Raw genomic sequence first — 12,396 nt, 5'->3', positions numbered from 1 at the left:
AACTGAGTAGTTAGATGACTGCAGAAACTCATTAGAATGCAAAGAACTGAAGACTGGTGGCAGCAGCTGACTGCCCTCTCAAACAAACCACTTCTAAGCAAACATTTCAGCTTGCTTCTGGGAAAAAAAAATTTTTTTTGAGAGGCAAGTGGCTAACACAAATATAAACTGTAGTCAGGCTTGTGCTTCACAAACTTTTTTGAGGGGTGGGGTGGTCTCCTTGTTATTATAAATGGAAAAATCATAAACTTAGATGGATTTTTAAAAAAAAATGTTTGTTTCTGTGTTTTCTGTCCAAATCTTTGTACCCCATTTTGGGTTTTCTTGGCAAAGATACTGAAGTGGTTTACCATTTCCTTCTACAGCTCACTTTACAGATGAAGAACTGAGGCAAACAGGGTTAAGTGACTTGGCCAGGGTCACACAGCTAGTAAGTGTCTGAGTCTGAATTTGAACTCAGGTCTTCCTAATTCCAGGCCCAGCACTGTAGCTACCATGCCACCTAGCTGCCCATAAATTCAAATCTACAAAAGAATATATATATTTTTAAAAGAGCTAACATTTTTAAAGGGCTCTACTTTGGATCAGCCCACACACCAAATGGAAGAGGACCACGATAGGTAACTCATACATTTAAAACCACTGATGTACGGTAAAAATAATAACTAATATTTGCATTTTATGACATTTCATGTCTTTCCTTGCAATATGCCTTGTGAGACTGACAGTACAATTTCTATGACCATTTTACAGATGGGCAAACTGAGGTTCAAAGATGTACAGCAACGTGCCCATAGTTTTGTACCTACTAAGTACCAGAGCTGGGGTTTGAATTTAAGTTATCTAGTGCTCTTTCCAAAAACAGACAGTCTAGGATTCATGCTTAAGATTACCTCTTCTATGTAATCCTTTGGTAGAGGTACTCCAGCAGTGACCTGGATAGGGGAAAGGGAGAGAGAAAGAGAAACCAAACATCAGTAAACAATGAAGCATTTTCCATATGTAACTCTATTGTAGCTTTTAAATATAGGTCCTTACTCACAAAGACATACATTTCCCTATCCACAACATCTCCCTAGTTTTCACAGTTATTTGGCACCTATCTTAAATGCCTCACCATGGTGCGGCGGTGCTCTGAGTTCTAGCATGAACCCAGTAACTGTATGTTCACAGAGTTGAGTCATTAGAGGGGTCGGTCAGCTGATAACTGATTTTTTGGCTACACCAACTCAAAAATAACATCGAAGGAAAAAAGAAGTCACGGCAGGAACACAGCCACCACTGAAACCGGGGGTAGGGAAGTCCTGAGATAAGTACAGATAATTGTAAATGGATAGCAGCCGTACTGGTTGAGCACCTCTTTTCTTTTAAGGCACCAAGCTAAAGCCTCGGGGGAACACACGGTAGTGCATGATGAAAGCTGTGCTGTGAAGCCCATGCAGTCTAGCTGGGAAGACATATCTGCATGAAGAATCATATAATATGACAAGAGACATGGGATATACTTGTTATATGTTCACAAGGGTGAAACCAATGGGCTAGATTAAGGAAACCATCACAGAAGAGGTAGAAATGGAAAGATATGTGAGACTTGGACTGATAGAAGGAGGAATGCAATGCAGGAAAAATAACATGAGCCAGAGGCATGGTTTTGGGTGACCCAGTCTGACTGGAGTCAAGGGCTTATGTGGAAAGCTACAGTGGAGCAGCAAAAGAATGATCGGAAAGTGAGCTTGTGGGTCTTATTGGCACATGGAGACCTTGTGTTCCATGCTAAGGAGTTTACACTTTCCCCTGTGAACAACACAGGTCTTTTCTTCCCAACTACATTAAGCTATCTGAAGACATAGGAAAACAAACAAATGGAAGTGGCTGACATTTCCTGACACTTATATCAGTATTGTATGACTAACACAAACATGTCAGTTGCCTGAACTAAACCAGAAATTAGCATGTGTTCAGAATAAACATGAGTAAAAAAAAAAAAGCAAGAATCAGGGAGGAGATAGGAGGGCTATCTTTCCTGCAGGGCACCTTCAGTCAAAGATTAAGGTTCTAAAACCAAATGATCAAAATGCTCATTTTCTTGACAGAACAAATAATCCACTACTAGAAACAGCTGTCATCAACATGTGTCATCAAGATACCATTACTTTGCTCTCTCTGGATTTTTACTACATTTTGGTACAGAAAAAGAATCATCTGGTTGTAGTCTCTTAAGATGTGTAACTGAATCTTGTCAAATCAGCAAATCAGTAAGCATTTATTAAGTCTATACCACGTGCCACGCACTGTGCTAAGCATTGGTGATACAAAGAAAGGCAAAAATCAGGCCTTGCTCTCAAGGAGTTTACAGTCTAATGGGGGAAGACAACATGCAAACAAGGCAGACAAGAAAAACCAGAGATAATCAGGGAGGGAAAGCACTAGCATTATTGGGGTGGGGGGGGTGTTGATAAAGCCTTCTTCCAGAAAGTAGGATTTTTGCTGGGACTTGGAGGAAGCCAGGAAGGCAAAAAGCAGAATTTAGGAAGGAGAAAATTCTTGACATGGAAGACATGTCCAACTCTTCATGACCCCACTTGGAATTTTTTTTCGGCAAGGATAATAAGAGTGGTTTTCCATTTCCTTCTCCAATTCATTTTACAGAAGAGAAAACTAAGGCAAACAGGGTTAAGTGACTTGCTCAGGGTCACTACCTAGTATGTGTCTGAGGTCAAATTTGAACTCAGGAAGATGAGTCTTCCTGACTCGATGCCTGGCACTCTATCCACTGCTCCACCTAGAAGCCAAGAAGATGAGGTGTCTTGTGTGAAAATAGCAAAGAGGCCAGCATTGCTGGATTACAGAGAATACGGAAGGGAGGAACATAAGGAACAAGAACACTAGAAAGGTAGGAGGGGCCGGGTTATGTGGGGTTTATAATGCTAAACAGAAGATTTTATATTTGATTGTGGAGGTGAAAGGGAACCACTATTTTACTACTCTGAGTAGGGGTGTGTGTGTGTGTGTGTGTGTGTGCGTGGTGGGGGTGGTGACGTGGTCAGACTTAGCCTTCTGGAAGATCAATTTGACGTTGATGGACCAGAATAAAGAGAGACTTGAGGTAGGGAAACTTTATTCTGTTGTAAGAACAGTATCCCGTACATAAATGTTAAAAAAGCACAATGACTTACAGATTGACTTAAAGATAAAACAAGTCTCAGAGGAATAAAAGTCTGCACACATACATATGCGTACAGAATTCCATGCATGAAGGACTTAGAAAACAGAAAAAATTTTTTAAACCTACAGCTTTTTGATAAGTTGTACTATCAAGCAATTTGAACTCTAACATACAAAATGGACCAGAAATCCTAATATGGTGGAAGGGACTGCAGATAATTAGCCTATTTGTTAAAAAAAAAACTTAGCAAAGACAAAAAAAAATCATATATTTAACAATCATGGAGATCACTTGGTCTAATTCTCTCATTTATAGATTAGAAAACCAAGACCCTGAGAGGGTGAGTGATTTGTCCAAAGTGATACAAGTAATAAGTAGCAAGAAAAGGGATCAAAACCAAGCCCTTTAATACAAAGTCCAACCATTTTCAAGTATTTGAAGGGATTAAAATTTTTCTTCTTAGTCCCATGGGCAGAAGTATGACCACGCGTGGAAAAACTGCCTAACTATGAATAAGCTATCTGAGGCAGTGTTCTCCTCCTTCAGTGGAGGTCTCCAAGCCAGAGTTGGATGACTTACTTGTTAGGTATTGTAGAGAGTCTTCTCTTTTCCCATATGGGTGGGGCTATATGGTCACTGAGGTCCCTTCCAACTCTGAAATTCTGTGAACTCTCTCTTTAAGCTGGGGTAGGCAGCTTGTAGCACAGGTATCTTCAGTGATTGTTACTCTGCCATTCCCCAGCATGTCTGTCTGTCTCTCTTGCTAAACCTTCTTATTTCTTCTTCCTCACCTGGATCTTAGGTCTGCTAGTGGTACCTATCAGCTATTGAGAAAACGGAATCAAGGAGAATAGCCTGGGCATAAATGAGGGGTTTCTTATTTATTGTAACAGTCATAAGGGTGAGCGTACGATTGCACCAAATCACTTAGGCTAGAGAATCAGGGTTTAGATTTAGCAAGGTAAGCCTAGGAATCTTTTCTAGGAGAGAGTCTATGAAGTCAGATTCAAAAAGCATCAGTTAAGAGATCTGTCACATTTATCTCAATCACTTCTGAGGGCATCCAACTTTAGTTAGGGAGATTTTTTGGTTAAAAATTGTTCCCAAGGAACTTTGTACTGTGAAAGGGTAATCTTTTTTGTCATCTCTGTCCTTTTACTCATTTGAACACAAGATTCTGTTTATGGTCAAAGCTGCTTCTCTATGAAGTCTCATTCATTTTGTTCGTACCTGATCTAAACACCAGTCCCAGTTTATTTCTGGTCATTTTCCCCATTTCTCCATTCACTAAAGAAACAGTTTTAGTGTGAAACAACATCCATTTCTGTTAAACCATTAACTTCGAAGAGAAAATATTCCTTTGGAATTAAATAACCCATGTCTCATTTAACACAGTGCTGTTTTCTCTTGCATTTGCTCCCTTATCCACAAATTACTAATAGGGATGAGGCGCCCTCTACCCCCTCCCGCTCACACACCTGCGCATGCACGCGCACACATACACGCACATACAGAGTTTCACAATGCCCAGCAGCTCCTGAGTAAACAATTTAATTTACTAAATTATGGTGCTCTCAAGCAGTTATTCATCATGAGGGCTTGGTAAGAAAACATCCAATCAAAAGTAGGCTCTAGCCCTCTCACTGCTTCATCTTACAATGATGCCCAAGTACGATGCTCCACCTGCAGCACTTATTAGCCCAGCACTCTTCGCTGCAGCAGGCACTTGAGGGTTTGCTAAATGAATGACCCATTTATCCTAAATGTCACTGGATCTTACTACTTACTGTTGGGCCTCCTCCGTGCATTTTGAGAGCTCTAACAGTGGCGACAAGTACCACCACATGAGGACGGAGACCAGAATATCGGCATTTGATGTTAAAAAACTTTTCCATTCCGATGTCCGCTCCAAATCCTGCTTCAGTCACTGCAAAAAGGCAAGAGAAAACCCAACCTTTTCCCACTGTTGCTTAGTTTATAACAAATTCAAAAGGTAAGGTGACTTACCTTTTCTATTCTGAAAACTAAACTCTTACCTACAAACCCTTCAGGGCCAACGAGCTTCAGTGCAATCCTGTCGGCTATGATTGAGGAGTTTCCATGTGCAATATTGGCAAATGGTCCAGCATGAACAAATACTGGGGTGCCCTGTGGAAATTAAGAGATAGCAGTGAGATATAATTCTAACCTTAATTCTGAGATGAGAGCCTGGATTACAACAGAACACCAGAGGACCCAGTTAAATCCCTGCCCTGCCACTCACGAGACCTCTGCTTGAAGAAGGGTCTGGACTAGATTCAAGGGCCCAACCAACTCTAAATGAGAACCAGGAAAAACTGGCTCTCAAAGGGAGCTATTTAGTACTCCCTTTTTACCAAGGTTTACTGTTAAACTTCTACGTCTAACAAAAAGAAATGTGGGATGTCAACAGAATGTAAGCTCCTTGAGGCAGGGGACTTTTTTATTTTTGTCTTCATATTCCCAGTATCTAGCATGATTCTTGCACAGAGTTGGTTCTTAATAGATATTTGCCAAATTTTGTGGGCTGTGAAAAACTTGAGAAAATACATATGAATCAATTGGTGGGATGGAGAATATGCTATACACCAGTGGAACATCTCTTTAGACAATACTTGGATGTTTCACGTATGTTTCATTCTGTGCTAAAGCCAAATAGCGGGTGATTAAAACTGTCAGGCTCACCTCTAATGTCTGCATGAGATTGGGCTTGACTGCATCCTTCATCAGCACTGTCAAAGCACCGCTCACTCCCTATAAGCACGGACATACAGTATAAACTTTTAGCAACTCTCTTCTTCCAGAAAACAACATATTTCAGTAAGCAATTTCAAATAAATCACACCATTTTAAAAGTTAACCTAGATATGTGAAGTTACCACTGTTCTCTAAATAAGAAAGCTTCTTAGACAAAAATAACATTTAAGTAGACTTTTGGAAAAGTATCTGTCCTTGAGAAATGAGCCTCAGGAAGCTAGGGTGACCAACGAGCATACCTACAGATACAGGAATTGTCCTCACACTGGTTTGAACAGCAGTTAATTTCTGCTTTCTCTACTCAATGTCTGCTCTGATACCACATCATAGCACAGAGGTGACCCTGGAATTCTCCAAAAGTCATAGCACACTTGGAGAGTATCTTGGATTGTAGTACTCATGAAAAATATATGTAAGATCACCACAAAGATAACTGTCAAATATGTGCTGCAAACAAGTGGAGAAACCATAAGAAGAATTTAATCCATTTTAATGACTGTGATGTAAAAAACAAAAGATATCTATAAAACAAAATGCGACACCAAAAGAACTTGCTGTTAAGACCCACCAAATTAAATCAACATATACTTTAATGCTCATTTATTTCAATGCAAAGGTGGGTATAGAAAAAGAGGCTGGAAAATAGGGTTCAAGATTAAGAAAGGAATAGACAAATGAATTATGGTCATAAAAAATATGAGAGCAGTAGAAGTTATCTTTCAGAGTTACAGAGGGAAGAATTCCTAACCAAGCCAAGGTTAGATATCACAAAATATAGTTTATAATAAACTACTTTACAACATCTTTTAGATAAGAGAGCTGGAAGATTATAAGCAATATTATCTCCTAAAAGAAAAAGAAGCAGTAGAAGGAAAAACAAGTTTATAGAAAGCTTGTGAGAGACCTAAATTTGCCAAATAATCCTAAGAGTACTTAAGGTGGAATTGAGAGGTTAGCAAAGATGGGGAGAAAAAAGAAAAGATCTGCCCAGATTTGAAACTCTTTTCTTCATAAACGCCAGTGAAGCCACCACATCTGGACTCAACATCACATTCACTGAAGAACTACATGAGGAAGTAGAAAGTGCATTAAGTTGGGAGTGAGGGGGTGGGGGGTCGGGGAAGAGATGAGACAAGCATCTGGAAAAGACCAATAAATATATAAAGAAGTCCATTTTCTTGCCAAAGCCAATCTCTACATAAGTCACTGATGCCATCTCCTTCCAGGCTTCTCCAGTAGATTTCAACTTGCATCATCCCCTCTCTCCCTAATCTTCCACTTCTCCTATGGTCTTCAAACATGTCCAAGTCTTTTCATCCTTAACAAAACTGTCACTATATTCTACCATCTCCTCCAAGTTTTTGTCCTTCATCTCTCCTCCCGTTTTCAGCTAAATCCTAGAGAAAGCTCTTACATTTATTGTTTCTACTTCTTCCCCTCGTGTTCCTCTATTTTTTGCCATCTGGTTTCTACCTCATCACAACTAACACTACTCCTTCTAAACTTAACCAATGATCTCTCAGGTGTCAAATCTAACGGTTCTTGATCCTCATCCTTGTTGAACTCTGCTGCAAACAACACTGTCAACCACTCTCCTCCTTCCATTTGATACTATCTGGGCTTTTGTGACACTCTCTTCCTCTTATCTGTTCCTTCTAAGTCTTATTTGCTGGTTTGTCTCCATATTATGCTCCCTGTGAGCAACTCCATACTTCCTCCGAGGCACTACGATCCCCCAGTGACCACATCACTGAAATTAATCTAATAATTATCTCCCCCAACCACTTACAGGTACCTGCCAGCCCTAGTCTTTCCTCTAAACTTCAATCTGCACCAAATGACCCCTGGACATTTCAAATGGAATGCCATAGGAAATGTGCACAACAGAACTCATTCCCCCCCCACCCCCAAACCTCCCTTCTTTCTGTCAGTGTTCTTGGCATTATCCTGGACTGCTCATTCTCCCTCACCCCTACATAGCCAACCCAGCTGCTGAATCTTGCTGTTTCCATCCCACAGCATCTCTTATGGCCTCTTCTTTCTTCTCATTGCTACCAATTCAGTTTAGCCCTCTCACCCAGGTTACTATAATACCTTTCTAATTGGTCTCTCTGCTTGAAGATGCTCCCCATTTCAGTTCATCCTCCACATTGCTGTGAAAGTAATTTCCCTTAAACACTGATCTGACCATATCATACTCCTAACTAAATAAGACTTAATGGCTCCCTATTGCTTCCATGCTAAAATATCAACTCCTCTAATTAACTCTTCAAACCCTTCACAATCTGGCCCCAATCTACTTTTCCATCCCTACTGTATATGACCCTCCATCCTATACTCTGTGATCCAGTCAAACTAGCCTCTCTGTTCCTTACCTATAGCTTCTTTGCAGTGGCTGTTCCTCATGCCTGGAGTTTACTCCCTCCTCAATTTTTCCTCACAGAATCCCAGTATTCCTTCAAGAAGAAGTTCAAACACCACTTTCTTGAATCCTCTCAATTGCTAGTGCTTTCTTTCTGAAATTACCTTGTATTTTACCATTTTGTAATTATATAATATAAATATTTATAAAACATATTTACTTTAATAATGATACTTTCATGTGTACTTGTTAAAACACCCAGTAGGCATTTAATAAATATTTGTTGATTAATTGTGCTAAGGATATCCAGTGCAGTGTTCAAACCGAAAGATTCCTTATGGGCAGTGAACGTCTCCAGATGCTCCTATTCACCTATGACACTGTGCTGACTACAAAGGATCTCAAAGCATTGTGGAGGCTCCTAAATGAGATCTCATAATCATTCAAAGGGGGAAGCCTAACTATCCAGACAAAAAAACCCAGTGGATGAAGAACACCCATTATCCAGTTTCATTTGTGCCTATATCTATATCTATATCTGTCTATACAGCTATATCTTACTCATTTACTGCAAAACTAAGATTAGCCTACCTTTTTCCAAAGGTAAATATTTATTCTCCCAATCTGTAAAGGCTGATTGGTTTCTAGAACAACCATGAAAAGTTAGAACAGTTCACAACTAGATAGAGCCCACAGAGCTGGTGTCTGAGTGTGTATGTTGGACCATAGCCTGAAGATCAACAACAAAGAGGGCCCAGAATTTTTTAAGTAAGAGGAAGACAGTGGCCTTATTACATTTCAGAAATGATGTGTGCTTTTTTGGTGAGGCAATCGGGGTTAAGTGACTTGCCCAAGGTCACACAGCTAGTGAGTGTAATGTCTCTGAAGCCACATTTGAACTCAGATCCTCCTGACTCCAAGGCTGGTGCCCTATCCACTGAGCCACCTCACTGACCCTTGATGTGATGCTTTTAATGACTCCAAGTTTCATCCTGAAACACAGCCCTATCTTTTTAACACCAAGAAGTATTTCGTGATATCCCATGCCTACAAGTCATGGAATCATGGATATGTCTTCAAAGATGTAAAGTTCCAAATTCTCAAAGAGCAGCAAATTACTAATGAAGAATTACATACCAAAAGCGGAGGAAAAGAAGACTGTCACAAAGATGTAGGGACTAGTAAGAGTGAGGGATGGACAGAGAGTGTGCTGCTACATTCATACCCACGTAATGACAAGGGATCTAAAGAAGATCCCCAGCATATTGAGGAGACATTCTGTCAAGGAGTTATCAGAAGACACGGACAAGAATCACCCAGGATGAGATGGTGGCAATCTGTACTGTCGAAGGAAATTCCAACATTGATAAAAACCACAGATCCACTGAAATACCAAAGTATCAGTTCTAAAAATGTTTCCAAAACACTAGCTTGGTCTACATAATTTAATATATACTTTATCAAAACAGAAAAGTAAAAACTTTTTAAACTTTTTTTTTTTACATCCATTATAGCCATTTATCAACATTTCTGTTCAGTTTCTATATCATTTTTATTGCCCTGGGTTTAAAGCATCTAGAAGTTACATCACTTTTTTACCTGTCTTTAGCATAAAGTTAAACACAAAAAGCATCTTGAGAATTCAAGAAAATGAGGCTAATAATAATCAACTAGTACCTTTGTTTTTCTACCAATCACTTATGCCAAGGTTGCTAATGCCACCATCAAAATGTCAACGGCAAAGAATAAATCCCCAACATTATGACTAAGAGTGAAATTGCTAGCTACCTTTCAACAAAAGTTTTTTCTTCTCATCATTTGTCATAATGTCTCAGCTTGAAAGTAAATAAGGTAATAGTTGAAGTATCTAAAAGAATCTAAAATCCAGGTTCCTTGATTTTCTACATGATGATCTCAGGCAAGTCACCCGACAGTGCTAAGTCCTAGTAGCTTAACCTGCAGCAACATGACCTACGGTATTTATTTCATAGTCATTACCAGTGTAAAAATGAAATAAAAACATATGTTGGAAAAAAAAGTTAAATGCGCTCAACAAATGGAATGTATCTTAGACAAAATCCTTTAGGACTTCAAGAATTAAAAATGCATCTTACCAAATCTTCGGCACTGATCGGCTCTCCTTTCTTACTACTTGCCACCACCATCTTGCCCAATCTCTCTCTCATATCTTCTAGACTACTGGTAAGTGCCAAAACTGCCATGATTTCACTAGCCACAGAAATGTCAAATTGAGTCTGTGGGGGATGGAAATAAGGATTTAGGAAAAAAACCAGCTATATCAAGGTAAAGAGTTAACAGTAAAACCAAGATGACTATCTAGTTCTCTGACCAAGCAACAGAGACTATTTCTAGAGGAATACTTAATTTTGGTGAAGCACACTAGTGATCTGTGAGTAGTTATGGCTTCCCTAATAATACAGACCCACACAAGGAGCTGTCACACTGAATGACAGTGTCCACTCAACTCTAAGTCCTGAAGCTCTCTAATTTGATGGAATATACAACTAATTTTTAAAAGTTAGTTACAACCAATTGACATGCAAAGATATTCACTTAAGATTATCCATCTTCATGCAAAATATTCTGGGAAAAACTTTTCAGGTGATAAATGGAAATTCATTGCAAAAGCTGTCAGAGCTCTCTTCCACACACACCTACTCACTTTCATTTTAAAAGTGAGAAGGCAAAAGAAGCATTTGTTAAAACAGGGGTAGGTATGAAGTGGGGGAGGGGACAGAAGGGACAGGAAGTAGAACTTAATTCACGTAAGTGTTTTTACTTGAAACAAAAAAGCAAAAAAGAGTCACCGTTCGTGTGTGTCCTTTCTCAGTTGGTGACTGACCAATTGTGATTTTCCTTAGGAATCTGTCATTGGTATCCAACACTACCAAAGTGAGGGGAAGACAAAGAAAAAGTAACATTAAAAAAATTAAATAAGTTATGTCTTTAAGATACCATTTAAACTTTATGATCAAACAATGAATAATATCCAATCAATAGTTCATGGCCTATTGGGAACACAAGAGAACAATGGAATGAGGAATCCGAAAGAAATATCTAAATAATAATAAAATTTAAAATACTAAGTAAGGTAGTTTGCTAAATTTCATTCAGCTCACAAAAATTAAGACCTGAGTCCCCTAAGAAATATTTTTGTTACATATTTTCACAGGAACTAGGTTTTCATTTATGCCCTCAAATATATCACATATTTAATGCAAAACTGAGACTAGCTTACTTTTTTCCAAAGTAAGACTTATTTTGCCAATCTGTAATGGTTGATTGGTTTTCAGAACCACGATGAAAAGTTATAGTAGGTCATAAACCACACAAAAATGAGTGCATTTTGGAAAGAATTGGGTGTCAGCAACTGGAGTTCTCATGACCACAGTTTGAGTAACATATCCTATGAAGATATGGAGTTTATCAATGTAGCTGGTCAAGGAGGTCCTAATTAAACACAGTCAACAATGGGACTTGGTGGGCACTATGATGTGTTCAAATCCTTCCTTTTTGGGGCAGGTAGGTGGTGCAGAGGATAGAGCACCGGCCCTGGATTCAGGAGGACCTGAGTTCAAATGCGGCTTCAGACACTTAACACTTACTAGATGTGTGATCCCGGGCAAGTCACTTAACCCCATTGCCTAGTGAAAAACAAAAACAAAAAACAAATCCTTCCCTTTCTCTACCTCTACTTGAGGACAGAAAGTATGAATTACACATAAAGCAGAGAACTAAAGTGAATGGAAAACTAAATTTCAAAAGTAATCCTTAGAATATTCTTTGATGAGTCATTGTGCCATCTGTTCAAAGTTATTCTAGCGGACAGTTGAAAACTACCCAATGTTGTTTCTGACATTAAAATAATCACATTAATTGTCATTACCTAGCGGTAGTCACTGCGCCAACTACAATAATAAAAAGTCAATGATTTTGGCTTAAGTTTGCAAAAAGTCATGACCAAAAGAAAATTTTCCTCACTATGTGAATGTAAAAGGTATTTATTTGGGAGTGGGGAAGGGGAGGAGGAGGAAGAAAGGGACATTGGCTAATGCATCAAACAAAACTCTAG

At 39.1% G+C, this 12,396-nt stretch overlaps 1 protein-coding gene across 4 annotated transcripts in view; it reads right to left on the bottom strand.

Annotated features, from left to right (window-relative positions):
• The window catches only part of MTHFD1 (methylenetetrahydrofolate dehydrogenase, cyclohydrolase and formyltetrahydrofolate synthetase 1), a 72,457-nt gene that overhangs the window by 15,003 nt on the left and 45,058 nt on the right, over positions 1–12,396 (bottom strand). For all 4 annotated transcript variants that reach the window (XM_021004676.2, XM_021004677.2, XM_021004678.2 and 1 more), the window contains 6 exons: positions 11,132–11,208; positions 10,418–10,558; positions 5,870–5,938; positions 5,203–5,314; positions 4,954–5,093; positions 894–935 (listed from right to left, as the gene is read on the bottom strand). In XM_021004676.2, coding sequence (XP_020860335.1) covers positions 894–935; positions 4,954–5,093; positions 5,203–5,314; positions 5,870–5,938; positions 10,418–10,558; positions 11,132–11,208 — 581 coding nt within the window. The remainder of the gene's footprint in view (positions 1–893; positions 936–4,953; positions 5,094–5,202; positions 5,315–5,869; positions 5,939–10,417; positions 10,559–11,131; positions 11,209–12,396) is intronic.

Source organism: Phascolarctos cinereus, unplaced genomic scaffold, assembly GCF_003287225.1.
Source record: "Phascolarctos cinereus isolate Bilbo 61053 unplaced genomic scaffold, phaCin_HiC Scaffold_3;HRSCAF=262, whole genome shotgun sequence".
NCBI lineage: Eukaryota > Metazoa > Chordata > Mammalia > Diprotodontia > Phascolarctidae > Phascolarctos > Phascolarctos cinereus.
Note: the sequence above shows the minus strand (reverse complement) of the source record. Positions and strands in the feature narration are given on the sequence as shown.